Source organism: Vanacampus margaritifer, chromosome 2 (assembly GCF_051991255.1).
Source record: "Vanacampus margaritifer isolate UIUO_Vmar chromosome 2, RoL_Vmar_1.0, whole genome shotgun sequence".
NCBI classification, from domain to species: Eukaryota; Metazoa; Chordata; class Actinopteri; order Syngnathiformes; family Syngnathidae; genus Vanacampus; species Vanacampus margaritifer.
The window spans coordinates 7,907,714-7,933,948 of NC_135433.1; the positions used below are offsets into that span (position 1 = coordinate 7,907,714).

General features: G+C 37.0%; 1 protein-coding gene across 2 annotated transcripts in view; it reads right to left on the bottom strand.

The window, feature by feature from the left end:
- Positions 1-26,235, bottom strand: part of b4galt2 (UDP-Gal:betaGlcNAc beta 1,4- galactosyltransferase, polypeptide 2) — a 124,604-nt gene that overhangs the window by 22,436 nt on the left and 75,933 nt on the right. For both annotated transcript variants that reach the window (XM_077557841.1, XM_077557842.1), the window contains exons 3-6: positions 25,727-25,845; positions 25,502-25,618; positions 4,288-4,475; positions 4,070-4,192 (exon numbers count right to left, since the gene is read on the bottom strand). In XM_077557841.1, coding sequence (XP_077413967.1) covers positions 4,070-4,192; positions 4,288-4,475; positions 25,502-25,618; positions 25,727-25,845 — 547 coding nt within the window. The remainder of the gene's footprint in view (positions 1-4,069; positions 4,193-4,287; positions 4,476-25,501; positions 25,619-25,726; positions 25,846-26,235) is intronic.

Here is a 26,235-nt window from a genome sequence, read left to right on the forward strand (position 1 = left end):
TTGCATAACGTGGTCAGCACCAAAGGGCTGAACCGGATCAACGTGTACAAAAACATACCAGATTTTATATTAAAAAGCGTCTGAATGCAGAAGCTTGTCCAAAATGAGCTTTGAAGGACATATTCCTTACGACTGCTCTTAGAAAGGCTTTTAAAGCAGCCAGCCATGACAAGGCGAGGGAGGGTGTGTGTGTGTGTGTGTGTGTGTGTGTGTGTGTGTGTGTGTGTGTGTGTGTGTGCTAGCTCTTAATGCAAGGCCACCCATAACCTTCACACATGGCAGCTTAAAGCAAGTTAGATTTATTGCCTTTTTAATGTCGCTCCAAATGCAAATGACAAACTTAGCCAGAATCTAAAAGCTTTACTTTGGGGAGAAAAATAGGACAAGGAGACGGCAAAGTGACAAGCACATCCTGTTTTTTTTTTTCTCCTCCTCGTCGCTGAGGGGGTTAAACTGTGATAAAAGGCACAGTTACGCCGATGATGTGCCGTCTCGCCAAGTTGATTCGACAAATGGAGCCTTTTACGCATCCGGTGTCGGTACCAGATGTATTGCTAGATTGTATCGGGGTTGCCTGCATGACGTCACGCTACAGGATTGGCTGGAAATTGTCTGTTTACAATTTTCTATAAAGTTATATGGAGAAAAAAAATTACGGTAAGACATTGGAAAAAAATTTCTTTTCTTTGGTCCTCACACTCACATACACATTCTCACCCACATTAACTCTTTCACTGCCATTGACGTTTATAGACGTCAAGTAAAAACCTACGGAGCACTGCCAATGACGTCTAAAGACGTCATCCAATTATTATTATTATTTTTTTTGAAACGGGTGCGGGCAAGGCCTCCGGAGCAGTGGTGAAAGTTTCCAGCCGGTCTGTTGTGCCTAATCACTATTTTTGGCCCCTAGAGGGCAGCGATGACTCTCTTTTGACAAGATCGGGTGGGCGTCAGTAGAGGCGGAGCTAGAGCGTCGAGCAGGAGATGAGAATGGAAGACAAAGGAAAAATGGCGGCCGGTCGCGAGGAGCTCACGCCCGAGCCGTTTTTTTCAAAGACCAAATGCATCGCTGAAAGAGCACATTGTTGACGACGATGATCATCATCGATAATGAAGATGAGGGTGGTGACTCCGTGGTTGGGAAGCATTGACGCGGCAGTAGAAGACGTTAGATGGAACGGGCAATGGCGAGCGTTTGCAAGCAGCTCTACACTTACAAGACGAAAGGCATCGACCAACGCTAAAATAGTACATTGATGACGACGATGATCATCCTCGATGATGATGAAGGTGAATCCGAGCTTGACGGCGAAATTGGAACCGCTGACGCGGCGGCTATGACGGTGTCGTAACGCGGAGCGCAACCGAGCACGCACAGGCGGACGTTCGATCGGACGACGGAGAGTGCCCCGAGTCCAATGCATATTCATCGGAGGAAGTGTGTACAGTCTGCTACTTGCTTTTTATTCCCCGGAAAAAAAGGCCGTCAAAAAAGTGTAACGTTTGCACGCAAAACGGACCAATGCAAAGTGAAAGTAAACTGTTGTGCGAGTCCTGGCGTCTCCTTGCACGCAGGAGAGCGTTACAAAAGGAAAAACTGTATTTGAAACATCCACATAATTGTAAGTAGTACCACAGTTGCACACATTTGTAAATAGTTTGCGAAATTGTTTTGTCAAATTGTTACACTGTTGAATGGAAATAAACGTATTTTGCAATCAAAAAACACTTTTTCATTGTTGGTGAAAGCGTTTTACAGAAGTAAAGCACTATTTAGGTGTTTGTGGCATCATTCATGGACAAAAAGAAGTATAGAATTCACTAGAGTGCATGAAATAACATCGTTTCACAAAAAGCTCTTTTTCTCCGTTTTTTGTTTCAAAAGAGAGAATTTCGGTGAAAGTAACCATTTTCTATTGTTGATTACTGAAGAACGGAATAAGGTAGAAACAAACTTTTTTTTCTGATGAAAGCCGAGAGTCCAATCTTTCATTTGGTAGTATGTGTGTTTCCATAGTCCAAACACAACATTTTCTGTGGACCTTGAAAGATCACTCAAAATGCTTAAATCGGCTGGCAGTGGGGACAACCCGTTTCTGAAAACGTCTGGCAGTGAAAGAGTTAAAAATAAAAAATAAATTAAAAATGAATTAAAAAAGAAAAGAAAAAAAAGAGAGCAATGATGATGATGTCAAATCAGTAAAATTACCGAATGAACATTACTGAGCTCTCCAGAAAAAGAAGAAAAAAAAGAAGGAAAAAAAAGGGAAGAAATTATTAGAGATGTCATTGAAATACCAAAATGTATGGACTAAAATTGTGAAAACATGAATAAACCTAAGAATATAAAAGCAGGATACTTAAGAATGAAGAAATAATAAAATAGACAGTATGCCGGTGACGTCACCACTGAAGCGCTAACAAAATGCGCGATTTAATCACAATACATCACAAAAACTGTCTTAATGATAATAGGAACAATTAACAATCTAAACTGATAATATTTGTCACATCTCGGGCAATTAATTTGTGCATTTATCATTTATTCAATCTATTTTATTGTTTATTCAATATATATTGCGTTTATATTCTTAGGTTTATTTACGTTTGTACAATTTCAGTCTGTACATTAAATAACATCTTTAATATTTTCTTTCCGATGTTTGACGTCAACTGGATAATTTCCTGCCAATCCTGTAGCGTAAAGTGTTAGTTAGGCGACTCCGATATGATCTGACAGCCCGATCACATCTGGTACTGACACCGGCGGACACTCAGACAACTTCAAACGGACTCAAGGTTGAGCTTTCCTATAGCTACCAACGTTGTAACTGGAAAAAAAATATGAATGGTACACTGGATTGCAATAACTGGAATAGCACCGCACGGATTGTCATGCTACTATAGTGTCCTGGACATCTTGTTTTGTGTTAGCATTTCTGCTAACATGACTTTGTAGAGCATTGTGGCGTAAATGTCAGTTTATAAACACATTCAACCATTGGAGATTATATTTACCACAGTGGCTTTAAATTAAAACCTACTTGAATGTTCTTTACTATTGCTGGACCAGCCAGGACACATCACGTGTTGGCATCTTTGCTAACATCATGGTTCAGAGTTTTGTAGGTATGATTACTGGTTATTTTGACCACGGTAAATTTAATTTACGACGGTATCTTAAAATTTACACCTACTTCAGTATTCTGTAATGTTGGTGGACCAGCTCGGTCACATGTGTCAAGATCCGGTCCTCGAGGGGCCTGATTCCTGCATGTTTTCGAGGTTTCTCTACTGCGACACACCTGATTCAATGATCAGGATAATTATCAGGCTCCTGTGGAGCTTGTTGATGAGCTTAAATATGAATCAGCTGTGTTGAATGTGGGAAATCTCCAGAACATGCAAGACTCAGGCCCTCTAGGATCGGACTTTGAGACCACTTGCTAGGACATATCATTTTGTGTTAGCATCTTTGCTAACATCATAGTTCAGAGTTTTGTAGGCATGATTGCTGTTCATTTGACCTCGGTAAATTTTATTTACGACGATATCTTAACATTTACACCTACGTTAGTGTTCTGTAATGTTGGTGGACCAGCTGGGACCCTCGCACACCATTTTGTGTTAGCATCTTTGCTAACAACATCCTTCACAATTTTGCGGCATGACTGACCACCCACCGTAGATTTTATTTATGACAACATAATATTGAGATATGGGTGACCCAAAATGAAAAATTTTGTTGTTCAGATGCTTTTGCGTTTTGACTTGTTAGCAAAAATATCAGCTATGAGCACTGCAGCAATGTCATGTTTGCTAGCTTAATGCTAACAAACAATTCAAAACGCCATACGGGCTAACGAATAGCATCAGTGTCGCAGTCAGCGCGATTTTTGTTCTTTGTGGGAGGCTAAAATGGATTAATGGCATTTCAATTTGAATTGGAGATATGCATGTTTGACAGACGCGCATGGTCAGGGAATACATTAAATTTGTGGGTTCAGGCACCACTATATTAGCATAGCATAGCTAGCCAAAGCATCGTTTGCTCTATGAAGCTCACCTGTTGTAGATGTCGTCATCTTCCCCTCCCCAGCCCCAGTACTCGTTGGGGAAGCCGTTGATCTTCAAGAACTGTTTTTTACTGAGGCCCGACACGCCCCCGAAGTAACCCGCGTAGGGCAGCCTGGTGCGAAACCACACAATATCATGATGAGCAAGAACCCTAATGTTTTGGTATATATACTGCGGTTCTAACATCATTACATCGTGCATTTTCACCTGAAGCCGAATTTGTCCATGGCGATGGCGAAGTGGCGTGGCTGGTCATAACAGTGGTACAGGTTGCGGTCGTCCATGGGGATCAGGTCCACATCGCTGAAAATGAAGCAGTTGTAGTCTCCGTCCTTCAGTGCCTCCGCGTAGCCAACGTTCAGCAGCTTGGCGCGGTTGAACGTGTCCTCACCCAACTGCAAAAAGGACGGTCATTTTGGATATTTTTCCACTTTGACCCTGGAGAACCCAAGAACCCTTTTTTTTTTTTTCAATTTTAACTCTTTTTTTTTTTAACTAGCTCAGAGTTGCTAATTTATCAAATATATATATATATAGAAAACATACTCCTAGGCATTCTGCAACATGATATGAAATAGATTAACAAAAAAAAACACAATTTTACCATCTGATGGTTTGCTGAGAAGGTGGTTTTGTTTGGATTGATTTCCAGCTCAACAAAACAGCATGTTGCCAGCCATCTTGTCACCACCACTCTGGCTCATGTAAGTGCAATATTCATCCACTAGATGGCCCCATGCAGGGGTCAGAAGTGGCACTCTGGACTTTTGAAGTTAAATTTGTAAAAAAAAAAAAAAAAAAAAAGGTCTTTGTTATTTGAGTAACAGAATTTATAGGGGCCAAATTTGACCCCGTGGGTTCTCCAGGGTAACTGTATGCTACAATGCTATTTGCCACTTCATACATGGCAACACAGCTAAATTTCAAATAGTCACATGCTACACACAAAAAACATACCACACAGCTATGCTTCATTGCTGTGTGCTACTTGACGCCCCACTGCACAGTTATTGAGACAGATGATGTTGATTTATCTGTATGATTACTCTGTATGATCAGTTTAATTAGCATCCGGGTTAATCAGTATATAATCCTCACAGCTGGAGGATTTACCGTGTCGCCGGCGTTATATACGCCCCTGATGTGCCTAATCAATCTGCATCTGCTCTGACACCGTTATGTGTCTAGTAAATAACAGATCACTTTTTCCACGCGGCAAAGTTACGATGCCGCGCCGTCATCGAGTTGTGCCAAGCAGTTAAGGCGAAAGGTACAGGTTGAGCATGGCTGCGCGGGGCCGTATATAGTGCGCTGCTGCTCTGTATTTATTATCGCCCGGTGGATGTGTGTATTGACCTCTGCTAAGCTGCTGTGCTCGATTATGTTTTACACACTCAGCACAACGTGTGTGTGCGTTTGTGTGTAGTTCCATGTGTGTCTACAATAATCACAATCTAATATTATTATGAATGAAATGAGAATGAGCCATTTTAATTCCCATATCTTCCATCCCTCTCAATGACAAAGCTTGAGGCTAATGGCAGCTACGGTAACTTATTTAGCAAGCTAGCGTGTACTACAGTATATGTTAGTAATATGACGCAACATTGCTACTTACAATTATGGTACATTGTACACAACTACTTTGCGGTATTATTACATGTTACATTGCTAAAAACTTTGTGGATATATGGTACATAACCCCACGCTGTATAGCCATCTCCTAATTTGCTACATTGCTCATGACATGCTACACAGCTAAATGTTACATAGCTATTAGCTACACAACAATATCACATCGCCACAAAAAACACAGCTATATGCTACTAGCCACATGCTACATAGCTGAGCTACATATGCTACTTAGTTTACACATGATATAGCTATATGCTAACTAGCCACACATTCGCAACTTCTCAGCTTCAAAGTGTTTATGAATAGTCGGCAATCATATTAGCATCTGAATTAAATCCACTTTACCCTTTATGTGTCCCACCTTATTAATGGTACGAGCATCCAGTCATAAATAAGTTTATAAATATATGCTACATAACCACACGCTACATTGCCACATGCTTCATCATTACAAGCTACACAGCTAAATGCTACATAGCTACACAACTATATGACATCGCCACACAAAACCCAGCTATATGCTACTAGCCACATGCTACACAGATAAGCTACATATACTACTTTGTTTCATGCTCCAAAGCTATATGCTACCTTGCTACACATGACATAGCTTGTTTTAGATTTGGTTCTTTATTGAACATATAAACACAAAGAAAAAACATACCAAGTCTAAAATATAAATTGAAGTAAAAAAGAAAACAAGAATAAGAAGAAAGAATTGAAGTAAAAAAGAAAACAAGAATAGGAAGAAAGAAAAGAGTTTATATGTTCAAAAGGGGTAGGAGGAAGTTAAAAACTTATCTAGTCCTACCCCTTATTCGTTTTATGTTAATAAAATAATAAAGTAATGTATTTCAACAAAAGGAAATGTATAAACCTAATCATAGATATAAGTGCACTTAAACATACGCACATTTGCCAGCAACATATGCACACAAAATCAAGACACATACCACAATACATTTATAAATCACATTCTCATACTCACATATACAATTTTCATTACACTCGTATCGATACATCCAAAGAAATTACAGCATATACACATTTTCAACGGCTCATGACTGATGTAAGTAATTTTTTTAAACTTTGCTTTTAAACAATTTTTTTGTGACTGACATCTTTTCAGACCAGTTCTAAAATCATTCCATACCTTTGCTTGATATTTGTTCTTGTTTTAATTTTTTTTGTAGACACTTGTGCCCCTTATGTTATAAGGACTCTCATTTCAAACAGCTTCTGAGTGCTGTGGCAGAGTAGATTGTTGTGTACTTTATACATTATTTGTGCTATTTTAAATTCAACTAAGTCGTAGAATGTCATTGGATTTGATTTAATAAATAGAGAATGAGTTCTGTATATTTTTGATTGATTTATAATTCTTATGGCTCTTTTTGCAGTTTGAAAACAGGATCGGTATTTGTTTTATATGTGTTTCCCCAGATTTCCACACAATAGGTCAGATATGGTAATAATAACAAATTTGAGACACAACAGATATCATTTATATACAATATAAATAATTTGGGGCCTAGCACAGACCCTTGGGGTACTCCATGAGTAATCTTCAAGTGTTTTGATTGTATATTGTTAAACTCTAAGTACTGATATCTATTATCCAAATAACTTTTCATCCATTTATATGCCAAACCTCTTATGCCATATCTTTCGAATTTATTAATTAGTATAGAATGATCTATAGTATAAAATGTTTTTTTTTAATTTATAAAAATTCCAACAGTATTTTTTAAAATTATCTTTGTTAGTAGATATTGCTTCTGCAAGTTCCATGACTGCCATTGAGGTGGTCCGTTTTTCTCTAAACCCATATTGATTTTCACTTAAAAGCTTATGTTTTTCAATAAAATTGTCCAGTCTATACGAAAATATTTTTTTCTAGAATTTTTGAGAACCGTGGCAGCAGTGATATCGGTCTATAATTAGTGAATATATGTCTTTCTCCATTTTTATGAATATGAATAACTTTTGCTATTTTCATTTTTGATGGAAATATACCGGCTTTAAATGACAAATTATAATTATGTGAAAGGTTGCACAACATATTCTATAATACTTTTTACTACTGTTGAAGCAGTCAGTGGACTTTTTTATTTATTTATATATTTTAACAACATTGAATACTTCTGTATCATTAACAGCATTAAGTCACATAGTGGATGGATGTTTTTTTTTTATATGCTTATCTATTTCATGTTTGTTTCTTGGCTCGGGGATTTCTTTTTCCAACATTAACAAAATATTCATTAAAATCATTAGCTAGGTCTGACATTTTTTCAATAACAATATTTTTATCTTTTATAAAATATTCTGGATAATCTATTTTTTTTAGCTATTTTTAATTACATGATATAGTATTTTCCATATTTCTTGTGTGTTGCTTTTGTTCTGCTCTAGTAATGCATGGTAACAATCTTTCTTACTTGTTCGTATAATATTAAATAGTTTATTTTTGTAGGTATTTTGTAGGCGATGAATAGTCGGCGATCATAATAGCATCTCAATTAAATCCGCTTTACCCTTAAGTTTTAAGGACTTAGATCTTAGATAAGGTTTATAGAATTTTTTTCAAAACAGCTAAGATTTAATATTTGTCACAAACGAAAACATTGGAACATTCCTGCTATACGAGTATTTCAAACGGTCACATAAATACTTGACGCTATAGCAGGATGAGGAATTGACTTATTTATGACTGACCGACTATACAGTTGGGCACGTGGTATATATACAGCATACTGTATAGAGATGAATATTAAAATAATACATGCCCCCCCCCCCCCCCAAAAAAAAAAACAACTACTGGCCCAAGCCCTGTTCATATAAGATCCTCCATCCCAGCATCACTTGGGAAGCAGGAGGTTCATCAAAGCTTGATTAGATACTGTAGCCAACCGCACCCCCACACATATCTAATTTAAAAGCAAGCAGTCTTCAATCCCTTTTGCCGTGCCATGTTTCTTCGCACGGAGGAGCGCAGAGGCCAGCGGCTGGCGCGTAGCCAAGACCGCTAATTGCTGTAATGACTTTCATAGCGGCGCACACAATCGCAAAGCGCAAGCGAAAAAGGCTCGCGGCCGGCGGTGGCCAATTCAATAAAGATGTCTGCCGCCCTTTTTTGTACAAAGACCATAGCCTAATTTGTCCTAAGTAAATAAGAATGGGACGACAGTCATTCAATATAAAATATAGCAAACTTTGTTTTTTTTTGCTTAAGAGCGACACGTCAGTGGGAGCATAAAAGAAGAAGGAATCCCATCCACTGTGTATTTTAATGTAGTAAAATCTAGCTATATATTGACCCCAGCAAAAAAAACAAAAAACTTTTACAATTGCCTATAGTAACTCATTCACTGCCATTGACGGCTATAGACGTCAAAAATTAATTTGAACTATTTCAATTAGTTTAACATTTTTTTCCCCACTTTTGTTAACAAGAGTATGAAAACCTAGAATTTTTTTATTGTACATTTAGAACAGATATAAATATTTTAATTAATTAGTGAAGTCGTGTGATTAATTCCGATTACAAATTTTAATCGCCAAATTTTTTTAAATCTTTTTTTTTTAATCATGTCAGGCGGTTAATTTTTTTTTAATTGTAATTAATCACATGACTTCAATAGTTAACTCACGATTAATCACAAATTTTATATCTGTTCTAAATGTCCCCCAAAAATTCTAGGTTTTCATACTCTTGTTAACAAAAGTGGAAAAAAATGTTTAACTACTAGAAATAGTTTAAATGAATTTTTGACGTCTATAGCCGTCAATGGCACTGAATATATATATGCATATATATATATATATATATATATATATATAAAATATGAAACTAAACTAAAACGAAGCACCAGCCCCCCCCAACCTGAGAAAACGATTTATATATATATATATATATATATATATATATATATATATATATATATATATATATATATATATATATATATATATATATATATATATATATATATATATATATATGTATATATAAAATATAAAACGAAACTAAAACCAAGACTTTCCCAAAAATAAAAACTAGCCTTTACACCGATCTGGATCAAACGATATTTAGCATTTTAGGCAAAATCGAAGATCAGCTGTAATTAGTCACTAATCAACTCCATGAAATAAGACAAGTTACAAATTATATTTAAAGCTGCATTAAGGAAGTTTCAATGTCAAAATGACAGATTTTTACACATCTATATGCAGAAGCAATTCCCCCGATGTGTGGCGCAAGCCCTAACGTGTTTACAACAACTGTAAACACGAGTCATCGAGTCACCATGGCAACGAGATGCCGCCCTCTGCTTCTGCGTTTTTTTTGGTTCTTTTTACCCCTCTCAACCGAAAATCTTAATGCGATCATATGGCGAATTTGAACATGTCTTTAAAAAAAAAAGTGCAACACCGCAGCGGCTCCCCGTAGAGGAAGGCGGCGTGGGAGAACGTTGCTGCTCGGGTGTCGGGTCGATGCGTACATTTAAATGTAGTCTTTTGCAATCACAATAATATTACGGGGGAATGTTGAATGGTAACTCTTTAATTCATTTCATTTAGGTGCAATCCTGTGGGGGAGAAGCACACCATCCAAACTTGCATTTATGACTTTGTAAATATTTTGCGTAGTCATCCCAAGAAGACTTCCCAATATTTAAGAAAAAAAAAAAAAAATCCCTATATAATTCCATTGAGCAGGAACAAAGTGTAAATCACACAGGAAGTATGTCAGAAAGACGGAAGAGACCGAAGGGGGAGGACGGAACCATGACGAGCGGTGACAAACGTTGCAGCAAAAAGACATGACAGGGAAGGTTGGCGGTACCCTGCGGTGGTGGCGATGAAGGGGGGGGGGGGGGGGGTGGTGCATGTGTCAGTCAAAGACAAACGGACGACTCATGCAGAAAGAGACAAACTGTAGCTATATACTCGTAGACTGTATACTCAGGGAGCTGCCACCTGACATCAGACACTCACGAGGCATGACGGGAGAAGACACAAACAGATGGTCGCCGTGGCTGCGGGCTTTCGACCTGCCGCGCGTCAACCGGGCTTGAGCTAGTATTGTCCACATGCAGGGGAAATGGACTAATAATAAAAAGAAATATTAAAATGACAGTAAATGCATAAAAACATGTCAACAGCTGATTCATCAATTGATTAAAAAAAATATAAATAATAAAAATATGATGATGATAATAATAATAATAATAGATTCAAATAATTTATTAAAATAATTCATTAAACAAATTAAAAAATAATAATAAATGTTTAAACTATTTGATCTGCAAATATTAAAATGACAATAAATGTATAAGAACGTTTTAACAGCTGACAATCAATTGATTAAAAAAAATGAGAATAATTATAATAATACTGTAATATAACAACAATCATATATTAAAATAATTTATTAAAACTCATCAAAATGTTTTAATTTAAACAAAAACTTTAATCTGCAAATATTAAAATGACAATAAATGTATAAGAACGTTTTAACAGCTGACAATCAATTGATTAAAAAAATGAGAATAATTATAATAATACTGTAATATAACAACAATCATATATTAAAATAATTTATTAAAACTTATCAAAATGTTTTAATTTAAACAAAAAATTTAATCTGCAAATATTAAAACGACAATAAATGTAAACAGCTAATAATCAATTGATAAAAAAATACAAATAAAATATAATAATAATAATTGATTAAAATAATTTAAAAAAATTATAAATTTACAAAATATTTTATCTACAAATATTAAAATGACAAATGTATAAAAACGTCTTAACAAATGATAATCAATTGATTAAAATTTACAAATAAATGAAATACTGTAATAACAACAATAATAATCATAGATTAAAATACTTTATTAAACTCATTAAAATGTTAATAAATTTAGAAAATGTTTAATCTGAAAATAAAAAATGTAAAACGCTTTAACAGCTAACAATTAAGTGATAAAAAACAATACAAATACAATAATAATAATAATAGATTACAGTAATTTATTAATCTCATAAAAAATTTAATAAATTTGGAAAATGTTAAATCTTTAAAATACAAAACATGGGATGTTTTTCTCACCCGACTCCATAGCTTAGACATAATGAAGACGGCAGATTGTTACCACATATACTAAACAGCCATTAACTGGCAGAAATTCCTGAAGCACCGTCATTGTTTCTGTTGCTGCACCTGACCAGTTTTCTTCTCATCTTTTCCCCAATTTCGGAGGGACGTCTAGTTCTTCTGACTGTCATGCCACATTTTCTCCACTCGATGAATGTTTTGTCTGTGGGTTCATGCTATATTTAATGCCTTGGAAATTCTTTTGGACCATTCTCCTGGCGGATACTTTTGAACTGTGACATCCTACTGTGCAAGTTCTCTGCCTATCATGACTTGACAGCCTAACTTTATTTGTGGTTAATCAGAGGCATTTGAAATGTTAGCAGGTGTGTGCTAACTCCAATTTAGCATGAGTTTGAATGTGATTGGTTAATGCTGGACACATTTTAGCCTAAAAAATACAGTAGATTAAAGTGCCATATGGCAAGAACCTTCCATTATGATTTTATGCTATTCTGATACGTTAAACACTGCACATGCAACTTTAAAATTGTAGTTTAACTTTTTTTTCTCTTTTTTTTTCTTCTTGCAGTGGACAGGAAATACACGCACACACACAGTCTGGGTTTCACACCGCGTGTCCCTCAGACCTGCTGCAGCTCGATACAGCGAGGTGACTCATCCCTCCTCATTTCCCATCACGACCAATATGGGACACCATCTGCCTCTCGCCTTAATGCTGGAGCCTTCTCCAATCTCGCCGTCACTTTGAGATATTGCCTCTGTGTGTGCGTTTGCATGAGTGTGTTTAAAATATGTGCTGGGTGAGACTGGGTAAAGTTGCAAAACTTCCTTTTCCTAGATAGTGGCAATGCTGTTGTAAAAGTTAGCCCCAAGGTAAACATGAGTAGCCCACGGATTGTTCTAAAAAATTGCTCAGCAGTTATGGGACAGTGTGACTTACTAAGAACTTAAAAATAATTATGTTGTATAAAAATAGAATAGAGATAGATTGCGTTCAATGAAAAAAAAAAAGTTGTTTTTATTTACCAAAATGAATAGCTTAATAGCTAACAGCTAATAAAAAGCTCATTTGACAGCTGTGATTTTAATATCCTGATACTGTGATATTTTTGCTCACGGTTATCATACCGTCAGAATCGAATACCGACCCATGCCAGAATCCACGTCACATGGTTTATGGATGTCATGTCGGCCAGGCATTGTTTTACGTTAGCTTAAAGCTACTGAACGTAGAATATTCCATTTTGAATCGCTACTGCCACCTGCTGACGAAAAATGAAACTGCACATAGTGTTCTTCACATACACACCACGCACATTACGTCACATCCGCAGTCAGGGCGCGGGAAATTCGAACCCGAATCCAGTCTGAAAACTATTGGCCAGAGGCTTGCAAGAGTACCCATTGTGAACAGCTAAGGTGTTAATCTACTAATTAGAAGGGATTTCACTCCTAATTATTATTGTATTGTATTGTATATTTTTGGGAAAAAAAGTTCCATATTGCAACTTTAAGCTTAATTTTTGGTCTGTTTTACTGAAACAGATGAATCAAGAATTTATTTAGTGTCATAATTATGTTTTGGAAAAAAATGTGGCATCGCCTACGCATGCCCCGCCCCCTTCTGACAGCCTTGGTTTAAAAAAACAACTAGAGCTGTCAAACAATTACATTTTGAATCAGATTAATCACATCTTAAAATTTTGATTCATCACAATTAAATTAATCACTTAATTAAAAATGTTTTTTATCAACATTTGAAGAGCACCTGTTATATGATAATTCTTTCTTTAATCAGTTAATGACTTCCATTAAAAAAAAAAAATGACCCCAATAGTTTGATGTGAACAAATATTCTGAATGTCAACACAAACATTTATTAAATGCTTATTAATTTAATGCATGTTATTGCTAGAACACGACCTATGCTACCTTTGTTTTGCTGTCAAGCTAAAAGATCATCTGGGGTCAAAATTAATAGTGTGATGAATCTGCATACATGATTAATGTGATGATTTTTTTTTTGTCATTAATCAACGAGTTAACGCTTTAACAGCACAACAATCATAGTCGCCGTCCAAGGAGGATTTGCTAATTAGCATGTTGCGCGGACAGCCATGGAGTTGTCCAAATTTTGGCGAACATGCTCGCAGCAAAACATGCCGTGAATCCCAATCAGCTGAGCTAATTAAAATTTCTTCCTCCATCCCAGAGTGGACCGGCGAGCGGCGGCGATCAATCGGGATGTCAACGCCGCCGCTCTGAGGTCAACAACACGAGCGCGGCGGGAACGAGGGGTTGAAAAGCCCAACATTATCCCACGAGCATTTTTACTGCCTTCAGCTGAATCCCCTTCTGAGTGAATGATGTGCTGTTACGTGGACGAGCGAAGGCCACGGGGCTCGTAAATGGAGGCGAGGCGGAGGACGCCGTTTAGCGGGAATATGGCAGGCGATATGAAGCATGTATGTGGGATGATTAAGTTTTACATGCATGCTAGTGCAAGAGCACATAGCAAGCTGCTAAACGGGTTTTAAAGGGGACGGGCTGAGTTCACAAAATCAACACCGGACTGGTTTTGTTTTTTACATTTTCCACAGTTCCCGTCATTCTAATCATAAACAACTGAGAAAAGTATTAAATATTTTTAAATTGTAAAATCTAGAAGTCTTATTTTACAAACTGTTGGTAATAAAAACTAAAAATGATAAAATGGAAGATACAGATTAAACCGCAATAAAAAATAAATAGCATTTTTTAAAAAAAAAAAAAGAAAAAGAAAAAAAGGTAAAACATCCAGTGAGAAAAAAATGTCAATAAATATTTTGAATTACAAAAATACATTTTACGTGATTTCAAGCCATCGCAATGAGGGTAAAATAAAACAAAAAAGAGAAAATAAAATGCATTAAAAATAGAAAAAAAAAAAGACATTTAGTGTGACTTTTAACTAAGTAACAAATACAAACATTGAATTTCAAGTCATTCTACTATACACAATAAAACAATGCAAAATACATTAAAAATAAATAAATATATTTGTCATCGTAATATCAAAAACTGAGAAAAACAAGATACAAAAAAACTAATGCAGTGGTGTTTTGAAGTACCTTGACTTTTTTTTTCTCGCGATACCAGCAAAATTTGAAATACGGGTGTGCTACATACCCCCACCACTAGATGGCACCAGCACACTTCACAACATCCGATGGTAGAGATACAAGGCACTGAGTTGGTTTTAAATATTTTTTAATTACAAAAAAAATGCAGGTTTTTGTTGTTAATTTTTGATTTGGCGGAAAACGCTTATTGATTATTCATCACCGGAGTTTCAGGTCTTAATTATTTATTTTTTTCCTCCAATGCGTTTAAAATGGCTGTCAATAAAAAACATTTTAACTCTTCACATGCACTACACATGGCCATCTAACTTGTATTTGTGCACAGTTATGATGTTGAAAAAATGTATATGCGATGTTGACAAAAACAAGTTCTACACTTTAATCAGTGTAATAGACGGAACATTTGCTATCTACGGGATCTCGTCTATTGCCGACGTGGACGTGACGTATCATCACGCATAACAATGCAAATGCGGTATATGCAATTAGCCTCCTGCTGGAAACACAGCAGATGCGTAACATAATGTTCCGACAGAAAGGCGCTCACAGCGGCGCGGGTGATTGTTGTTATAACAATCTCACACTTTATGGAGGCTACATATAATTATGAAGGACGAGCTGCTGTGATTGTAGATTAAAAAGCGCATAAAAAGACCCCATCCTTCCTTTGTAGAGCCAAAATGAACTGACAATACAACACAAACCAACAATGATGATGAACACTGGCATAATAATATTAGACTGTCAAAACAATAACAATTAAAGCCCTGATAGTCATTAACTTCACTTTAATAGTTTTGTTATGATAGTGATGATACGAACGTACGGCAATGTGTAATAACGTAACTCATTCACGCCCAGCCATTTTCAATAAAGCAACCCCCTTCGCTCGGCTGTTTTATTGGATTTTGACTGATTTTCCAAGGCCCACAGAATATTGTGTTCTATTGCTATAAAAACATGTAACCCACCAAAAGAAAGATTAGAGTTTCTTCTTTCATCAGGAAGAATAACATTTTTTCTATTTGTTTCCGTTTTGCAGCAATTAGCATTAGAATATAGTTTAAGTTTCATCATTATTCACAAATCTGTTGAAAACAATGGGGGGGGGGGGCTTTTTGCAACGTAGCCCTGGTTGATCTCTTATACTCTGCTGCCACCTGCTGGCCATTTTTGTAATAGCTACCATTGCTTTAAGCATTTTCTTTTATGCTGTAGCATAAAAAAAAACATAATCGTATAAATACGTTTTTGGGACGTGGCAATATTTAAAATTTAACGTTTTTATACGTTTTTGGGAGCAAATGAGTTAAAGATAGAGGAATTTTGTAACCTGGACAATTCTTGTTATGTGTTAACATTAACTTCAACACATTCTGATACTTGCTTTTGTATGAGGCTCATTTGGGAGAATTCAACAAGATCTGGAACTGGCACAAAAATCGCTGCTTTAAACCAAAATGGCCGACCTCCTGTTCAATTCCATATATGGTCCTTGAGACATTTTAGCGCGATCTGTCATACGTGTAATCAATTGCTTGTCGATTCTCAAGATGGTCATCAAACTTTCAGATATGCTCCGCCCACAGACAAAAAAAAAGTGGCAGTTTAGTGTTGCCCATTTGTTAACGACGCCTACTTCTGATTCCATAGTGCAAGTTCATTGAACAGGAGTCCTGGAATTTGCCCAAAAGGACTGCTTCAAACTGAAGAAGCTGACTGTGCGGCTATTATATAGCGGACGCGGTCGTGACGGTCGAAATGCCACAAGGCCGGCAAAACAGTCATCCGGCATGACGGCATCATCGCAACTAAGCTAATCAACCTAGTGGGAGTGTTTAATGTCAAAGCTGAAGCACAGCAGTGGACCTCCGTCAGTCTTATCTGACCGCCCTTGAGGAGCAGCTCCAAGCCGACCCAACACAAAAACCACTGTGAGGTTTGGCATTTCACAACCATGACTCTAATGAAGACGATGGGAAATCTTCCCGCGGGGGTAAAGTTCACTCAATTGAGCAGAATCTGGGCTTGAACTCCAGCTGTTGGAAGCAGCGCTGGAGTGATGCCAGCGCTTGGAAAAGACCAGAGGGCTGAGCTGCAGGTGTGGGAAAACAAAATCAGAGACGGAACTTGCCAGAACGCATCACGAGGGACGTACATCATTCTGCATCCCAAACTACACCATCCATCACTCGCTCTCCAACAGTATGTGGGGCCATAAAGCCCATCAACGTTTGTTTCTTCAGCACATGGCAAGATAATTCTGAAATGGCGCTACTTACTGTTTGAATGTAATCGGACACACTTGGGCAACTAAATATAACACAAACTTTTTACTCATATGAAAAATGTCTGCTTCCCTCAAAATCAATTTTCTTTTCATTCTACAGCTGATGACACTCTGCCTCAGAGCTAATTACAAGTTAACCCATCTATTTCTAACTAGCGTGAGCGGCTAATTTTAGCAGTGGTTCTGAAATACTTACAGAGCTAATTACGTGATACCCAGTCTACTACGGGGTTAACGGCTAATGTTAGCGGTGGTAGTAATATGCTCCATCTCACAAGTAACACAACCCACAAACCATTCAGGAAGTGGCTAGCGTTATCAGCTCAAATGAGAAGTTCATTAGCATGATTGGCTAAAGTCAGAAGTAGCGCCGAAATACCTCATATGATATTCTATCCTGTTAACCTGCCATGATGATTTGCAGCTAACAATAGCTAACAATGCTAGCAGTAGTACTCTTGTCTCACATACCTCTTATGCTCATGCAGTAGCCCATATTTATTTTTTCAACCTCCTATAAACTGCAAATGCAAATAAGGCCTCGCAGAGCATTTGTGTCGTATAGGCACATTTTCTTCTTGAATAGCATTCAAGCAAAAAATAACACTTTGGTCAGCACAGCGGGGGTCACACAGGTCTAGTGTGTTGATTACCACAGAGAGCATAAATCTTAGAAAATACCTTTACAGACATTCAGCATGGAAAAGTACAGCTAAATGCTTCATTTTCCACCCTCTTCACTACGCATTGTTATTAATTCAATAAAAGGTTTGCAGTGTACGGACATGATTAATTTAGGCGCTTGGAAAGCTTTGTAGCTGTCACGGCAGTGGTCGCTGAAATGCTTGCCCATGGCCAAAACAGAGTATTTGTTAAACTACACAAGATAAATCATGTTTTGTAAGAACTAATTGCTTATTTTCAGTAAGATGACGATTCCAAAAAAAACATATATATATATATATATTTTTTTTTTTACAATTCTAGTGCTTATAAACAAGCTTGTATTCAAGCACTCCTGCTTGAGAGCTCTTGTAAGATTTTGAATTCCACAGGCAAGATTCAAACCCAGAACCTTTGACTGTACTTCCTGGTGTGCTAAACATCCATCCATTTTATATAGTGTGTGTCCTCTATATAGACAAGCACTCACATTCACACATATAGCCAATTTAAAGTCTTCAATGAAACATAAAATGCATGTTTTTAGGACTTGGGAGGAAGACAGAACAGAATAGTCTCTGAGCCAGGATTTGTACTTCGAACCTGACTCCGAGGCAGACACATTAACAATGTGCTCTACCATACAGCCAAAGATCAAAGTAAAAATCAACTAGTTTAGATAACCCACACAAGCTCCTCCCTAAGCAATTCATAAACTACACTCTGGTGTCCCACAGAGCTCTGCACTCAGTCCACTAATGATTAGAATGCCCAGTGGACTGTTGGAAGTTATATTATAGCCTTAACTCATGCAGCTATCACCATGAAGTGTTTAAGGTATTTTGCTGCTGTTCATACTTGGGATAGAACGCACATGGTTTACCAATAGACCGCATTCAAATTTGAATCCAAACTGTCTTGAATTATTGTTCATATCAGTGATTTGTCCTTGACCTTATTGCGTCTCTACAGCAATGTACTACAATTACTACAATTATAAAATGTTGCTATTGAAAAATGTAATTACAAAAATACTTGTGGGCCATGGTATGCTATACAATTATATATAGAGTCTATATAAAACAATCAAATTAAAAACAGTAAATACAGTACGTTAACTGAGCATGTCTTCATGCACCATGTGACCATGTATTCTTACAAAACCTCATATTTCAGGGCCTGTCTAAAACTATCTAAGTATCCGTGCACATTCGAAGCCTCTGGAGACGTCCAAATAAATCACCCCAATCTCCAAATAACAAAACAAAACAAAAAAAGGCAGCCACTGAAGTATCAATAACAATATCTCATATCCAAGTGGACAAATACTGTAAATAAATACGGGAACAAGAGACTGACAGAGGCATCTGTTACACAGCCAGAGTTATCTTGGGAGCAACCTCGTCCCTTTCACACAATTCTTCACCTTTTGTTTTCTTTGTAGCATACGAGTAATATCAAGCGAATCAAAGCACACCTGCTGAATCGATATGAATCATTCGCAAAGACGATATTTAAAAAGATGGGGTGCTGCTGAGATCTTTGTGCTCAAAAGTGATTGCAGATGACTGTAATAGATAAAACAAGCTCAAAGTCAAGGATGATTTTATCAAATGACCTCGCTGCATTATTGAGCACATCCAAATCCATCATCGGCGTCCTTGTTTGAAAAAGCAATGCCTGCAACTTTGTTGCCAAAACAGTGCATGTAGATTAAACTTTTAAAGCTGGTCTACCCGCGGCTAGTGCTGATATACTATGTCTCCATCCATTATTGACGTTCTAGCCAGTGTATCTCTAGGTAGCGCTAGCAGCTAACCTTAGTGGTGGAACTTAAGATACTCCACTTTGTCTCCCAGCTAACGATGCGCTAGCCAGTGTCAGCAATGTTGCAGCTAATGTTGGCACTGAAATACTACATCTCGGATATTGCAATGTACTAGTGGTAGGGTTAGCTTACAATGTTCGAAGTGGCACTGATCTGACAGATACAAACAAACTAACCATTCAACCTGTGGCTAGCGCTAAATGCTAACAATAGAAGAGGCACTAAATAATCAATTTTACAGCTAAGAAAGTGCTATTCATTCAATATGTGGCTTTTTAGCTAACATTAGTGTTGGCAGTGTTATACTCTTCCATCTGACAACTAATGACAAACTAACCAGTGAACTTGCTGCTAGCGCTAACAATAGCACTGGCACTGAAATGTTAAGTCTAACAATTGATAACGTCTTAGCCAGTTTACCCGAGGCAAAGGTTAGCATCAGTTTCACAGCTAACTCAGTGTGCTAGCCATCTCACGGCGAATGATGCACTGGGTCGATATACCCGTGGCTAGCGACAGCTAATATGAGTGGTGGAAATGAAATACTCCGTCTTAGAGGTAACGGAATGCGCTTGACGTCTCACAGCTGACAAGCTAGCCAGTGCAACTGCATTTAGCGCTATCAGCTAACCTCAGGGGTGGCACTGAAATACCATGCTGAATAAATGTTAACAGCTCAACAAAGACGCTTACTGTATGCTGACTCAAACGATTCTGAGGAGGTGACACTCTTCTATTAAACAGGACGGAAATGAAGGTCACATGATGTCCCACTTATCCCCACTTTGCTTTGAAAACACATCTCAAAGCCTTCAGGAGGAAATGGCAATAAATGGGCGACTTATTTCTGAAGCAATTACGACTAACATTATTTTTCCCCCCGTTTGGCACAGTCTGTTATACAAAATGATCCCTCTTGGCAATCTCATACACTGTTGATGTTATTATAACACGTCTTTTTTTTTTGTTTTGTATTACAGCGGTGGATTGAAAGATTAACTGCAGACAGAAGGAAACAAAGAGCCACAACAGAACTAATCATACAATGGAAGTGCTGCGGAATATTAAGACAAATGTATCCGTGGTGAAGCAGCACACTTAAAAGCAGACACTGGAAGATTTTGAAGGTTAGTAGCGACACTGAAAAACTGCGTCTCATAGTTTAGCATATAGCGTAGCGCAGAAATTACACAGCAAGGACGTTAGCCAATCTACCTGTGGCTAGGATTAGCAGCTAACATACAATGGCGCTGATGTACTCCATTGTCTCTCAGTGTAGGTAGCGTTAGCAGCTAGCATTAGCCACCCTACCTGCTACGTTGTTGCCCTCTGAAGTGAGGTCTCGTGAGGTAGCGTGAGGTCATGCATGAGGTCATGCATGAAGGCGGTTCGAACTCCAAAGTCTCGTCAGACTTTAGAAGCATACTTTCCCCAATGTTAAAGCTGTACATTGTATTTTGGTGTTCACCCCTCAAGTCTGTGTAACTAAATGATTTTTTGCCCACTTTAAAATATTTTTGGGGAGCGGGCATGTTAAATTATGAATGGCTCAAATATCTTTTCACTCGCTGGTAGTTCACTATGTGTCAAGTTATTTCCCTCGCATCCCAGACTCAAAGGTTGGAAAAAGAACATCAATTCCACACCATGTACTTTCTCTGCGGGGTGAAAAGAAAGAAGAGGAGGATCAATATCTTCTCCTATGGTGAACTGCACAAACATGCCAATTTTCTTTCCAAACATTTGTTCCACATTTCACTATCTCTGAGTGTGGTGGTGGCTAGCAAGTCGATAAGAAAAATAATTCACTTATAATTAAATAGTCTTTGCTTTCATTAGCATTAGAATTGAAAAATATGCTAACACCAGATAGGAAAGATAAACCGGAGCATGGTTTGAAATTGACACGCCGACTATGTTACTTTTCGTGTCATTTGTACACATTCACCATAAACTAAATTGCTACTAGCCGCTGTAAAGGGAATTGGGAATGAAAACGTGCAAAGACTAAGAACTGGGTTGGACTCCATCGTGGAGATGACTGATTTTGCTGAGTCGCTCATTCCCCACTACATAAGACTTTTCATCAAGTTAGTGAGCAGGGCTGGAAGCGTTACTTTTAAAATGTATTCCGTTACAGTTACATGCTACAAAATGTAGTTGGTAACGTAATCCAAGTACCATAATATTTAAATCATGTAATTTGATTACTTTGGATTATTTTCAGATTACTCTAATACCGAGTATGCTCATGAAGACAAAATCAAAATACATATCACCACAATATAAGTAATCCCCATTTTTTATAAATGTACATTTAGTATGATTACATGTTTAGTAACGTAATCCAAGTACCATAATATTAAAGTCATGTAACGTGATTACTTTGGATTACTTTCGGATTACTCTAATACCGAGTATGCTCATGAAGACAAAATCAAAATAAATATCACCACAATATAAGTAATCCCCATTTTTTTATAAATGTAAATTTAGTATGATTACACGTTTTTGTTCCTGTACTGTAACGGAATAAAGTTAAATTTCTTTTGTATTCTGATTACGTAACGCCGGTACATGTATTCCGTTATTCCCCAAGCCTGTTATAAGTGAGTTATAAAATTACTTGTCCCATTTCTACCGCAAGTCCACAACAGCAACTAGTTAGCTAGTTAGCTATGCTTATACCCTAAAAAAAAACTAAAACAGAAACAGCTAGGTGCCATTTACATTTCCAAGTGTTAAGTATTTTGTCTTAATCGTAATCTCTTTCTAGTGCTTTATAGGCTTTTATTACAATCGCCGCATTGAATTCACTTCCCCCGTCAAACGACGAATAGTAATCGCTGGATGTCCCTGAGCTTGTAATTACCCAGGGTCCCTAAAGCGGTCTAACTGTTTTTGTAGGCGGAAGTGTTGAGAGTTCAACAGTGAAAGGAATGCATACTTTTGGCACCCGTAATTTATTATTCACAATTTGTATTTTTTTGCTGTAAACTCTCAAATGGCCGACGGGGTCACCACGAAGTGCGTCCGCAGCCCACCTCGGCTAGCCCGGCCTGGGGCGCTAACTGTACTCATATATAAATATTTTGGGTGCCAAAAAGTACACTGGAAAAAAAAAAACTCAGTTGGAGTTACATTTTTAAAAAAAAGTATGGACTTTGGTTGCACGCAATGGACAAGTATATTTATTTTTTAACGACCTTTACATGGTGTTTTTTCTTTGGGTTTTGGGGAAGCATTAATTAATTAATTTGGAATTTAGATGTTTCTGGGCGTTGGTGAAAGACTCTGGTTGGTAACCAGGTGGATAGTAGGTGATGTCTGGTCGGTGCTGGATTTCACTTTCCTTTCTTTTCTTTGATCCTTCCTCAGGTCTCCTGACAACCTCACTACTAGCTGGATTCTGAAGTATTTGGTTTAGGTGAACGGTATGGGATTTGTAATAGGTTTTAGGTGAATTGATGAGTACACACTCACACGCACGCACACATGCACAATAAAATAAAATTAAATAAAAATAAAAATAAATAAAGAGAGCGCAATGATGATGACATGTCAAATCGGTAAAATTACCGAATGAACAATACTGAGCTTGAAAAAAAGAAAGACCACAGTTAAATTTCCCATCTGGTTGTGCCATCCAGCTGCAGAGATTAGATGGTCCAAATCAATAAATATAAATATATGAAGGCCGGATCAAAGTAAAGCTCTGATCTAACGCAGGTTGGCTCGTTCTCATCCGTCTCCCTCTGCTTCTGGGCTCTTCTCCAATTCACACGATGAGAAATGATGGCCCAAAAAAAAAAAAAAAAACACTGGTGCAGTCAGCCTGGTTAAAGGGCACGGCCGTCCCTCAGCAATACGTACTCGTTAGCCAAAATGTCCACACAAATACAACACGATACTTCATCACTGAGTTCACGTGTTTCAGATTAAACAAACAACAATAAGAGAAACAACCTTAGAGGAGACAAAAAAAAAAACCTGCTGGGACATGAAGAGACCATTTGGCACATTTACAGCTTCCGGAAAAAGAGAACAGCAGCGTATCGAGAGCAGACACAGCGAGGGGCAAGCGGAACATAAAAGGTCCGTTCTGCAGGGAAGCGATTAAAGGCGCAGCGCAACGTCTCGGCCAGGAGAGCACGGACACGGCAGAAATCGTAACGCAAAGCTACCCCGGACATCTTGCCTCACAAGCCTCTCAGTTTTTAATATGGAATATATTCTTAATATTATTACACTTTCCCCGTCATTATATCATGAATTGGCAGTATTAATAATTCATTTACCATATTTTCCGGACTATAAGCTGCCATTTTATTTCAATTTTTCCAATGTGACGGTGCGGCTTATGTATTGTTTTTTTTTTTTTTCAGCCGCGGATCTCGTTGTGCGAATGCCCACGCCTGAGTATATAATTTCACAACGTACTCCAGAGAAAATAATAATAATAATAATTTCACAACGTACAGTAAGTATCCGCGGCTTATAGTCCGGCGCGGCCAATATGTGATGTCGGGAAAATACGGTAATTATTTTTAAAGAAATAATTGATGTACGCAAGCAATCAAATTGCATAACATTATTATGTACTCAATAATATAAAACACTTCAATTTAAAATAGTGCTGTCAAAGTTAAAGCGTTAACTGATTAATTAATCACAAAACATTATCGCATTAATCATGAATTAACGCAGGTGAATCAATTCATACCATAGATTATAATTTAGCGTGACAGCGGATGGTTACGTTTAAGGTAGCACAGGTTGTGTTTGAGCAATAAAAATAATTACATGCATTAAAATAAAGCGTTTAATAAATGTTTGCGTATCACATTCACATAACCGGTTGCTCTTCAAATTTGGCAGAAAAAAAAGTTGATAAAAAGTATTTTTTATTAAGTGATTCTTCTTCTTTCTTCTTTCCCTCTCGGCTTTTCCCTTTAGATTAATCGTGATTAATAAAAATTCTAAAATGTGATTAATCTGATTTTAAAAAAATTGCGTTTGACAGCTCTACTTTAAAACAATGTTTATAAAAAATATATAGGACTTGTTTGATTAAATTACATAATCAAACAAGAACTAATTTTAAATTTTACATTTAAATGTATTAACTAATGCACTTTTTTTCATGCATTTTTTTTGTTTGAAAAATATAATCAACATTGGCAAATTAGGACAATTTACAGGATTACAAATAACATTAAATTATACTAATTCAATGTTAGTTAAATTCAATTATTCTATTATGTACATTTATTCATTTAACCAAATTTGAACATGAGCGTATTCTTTGTTCTTAGATTGATTTTAAAAATAAATAAATACATAAATAAAATATCAAACAAGCCTGCTTTAGCTCCATTTTAAATACCATCAATTACAAATGAAAGCAAATCAATTTCATACACATGGTTTATTTGTTACCAATAATCATAGTTATTCAAATACATTATTTCAACATTTATTATATATATATATATATATATATATATATATATATATATATATATATATATATATATATATATATTTAAATATAATTTTAAGTGTATTCATATTTGAATGAGTACCTATTTTTAAGGCTGGCTGACACAAAATTTATATCATGCCATATCAGTTTCTTTTCTTTTTTCTCCCCCAGCACTCACAATCCCAATTTTGTTTCAACTTTCAGGCATTACCACAAAAAAATAATAATAATAATAATTAAAAAAAACCTTTCGAGTTGTGGTGATTCTTACCTGATTGATGATGTAGATGCCGTAGTCAATCTTCTGACGTCTTAGGATGGGGTGGAGATAGTGAAGCCAATACTTCAGGTGGTTTTCCCGGTGACGGAACGGGATGATTATGGCCACCTTGAGGATTAGGAACACACACGAGACTTAATAAGATCAAAATCATTTTTGGTTACTCGATGAATCCGATTTTTTTTTTTACAAGCCATGGGTGTTGAAAACGCATACCTTCCATCGAGGCCGACAGTCGGGGGGCGTGTAGCGGCCTCCCTCCGTCACGTTGGGGTTCTCTCGCTGCACGCGCTCCATCGTCATCTGGGAGCTGAACTCGATCAACAGGCGGCCCACTGCGGACGTGACGAGAAAGGTAGGAAAGAAGAAAAGTCAAGCTAAATAACCAGAATGACAAATAAGTGAGATTTCAAATCTTGAAAGTAACATTTGCAGCGCAAATAATGGCTGGCTTTAGAACACACGCACGCACATACACATATTCACTCACATACAAAATATATATATATTTTTTTAAATTATAAAAAAAAAATAAAAAGAGCAATGATGATGACATGTCAAATCGGTAAAATTACCGAATGAACAATACTGAGCTCTCCAGAAGAAGAAAAAAAAGAACACACTTTCTTAGAATCTCCAAATTCTCTTTGATGTTAGCGATGATGATGATGAAGCTACACCATATGTTACTCCACAGATTTTGATCAAGTGCTGAGGGTTCCGAT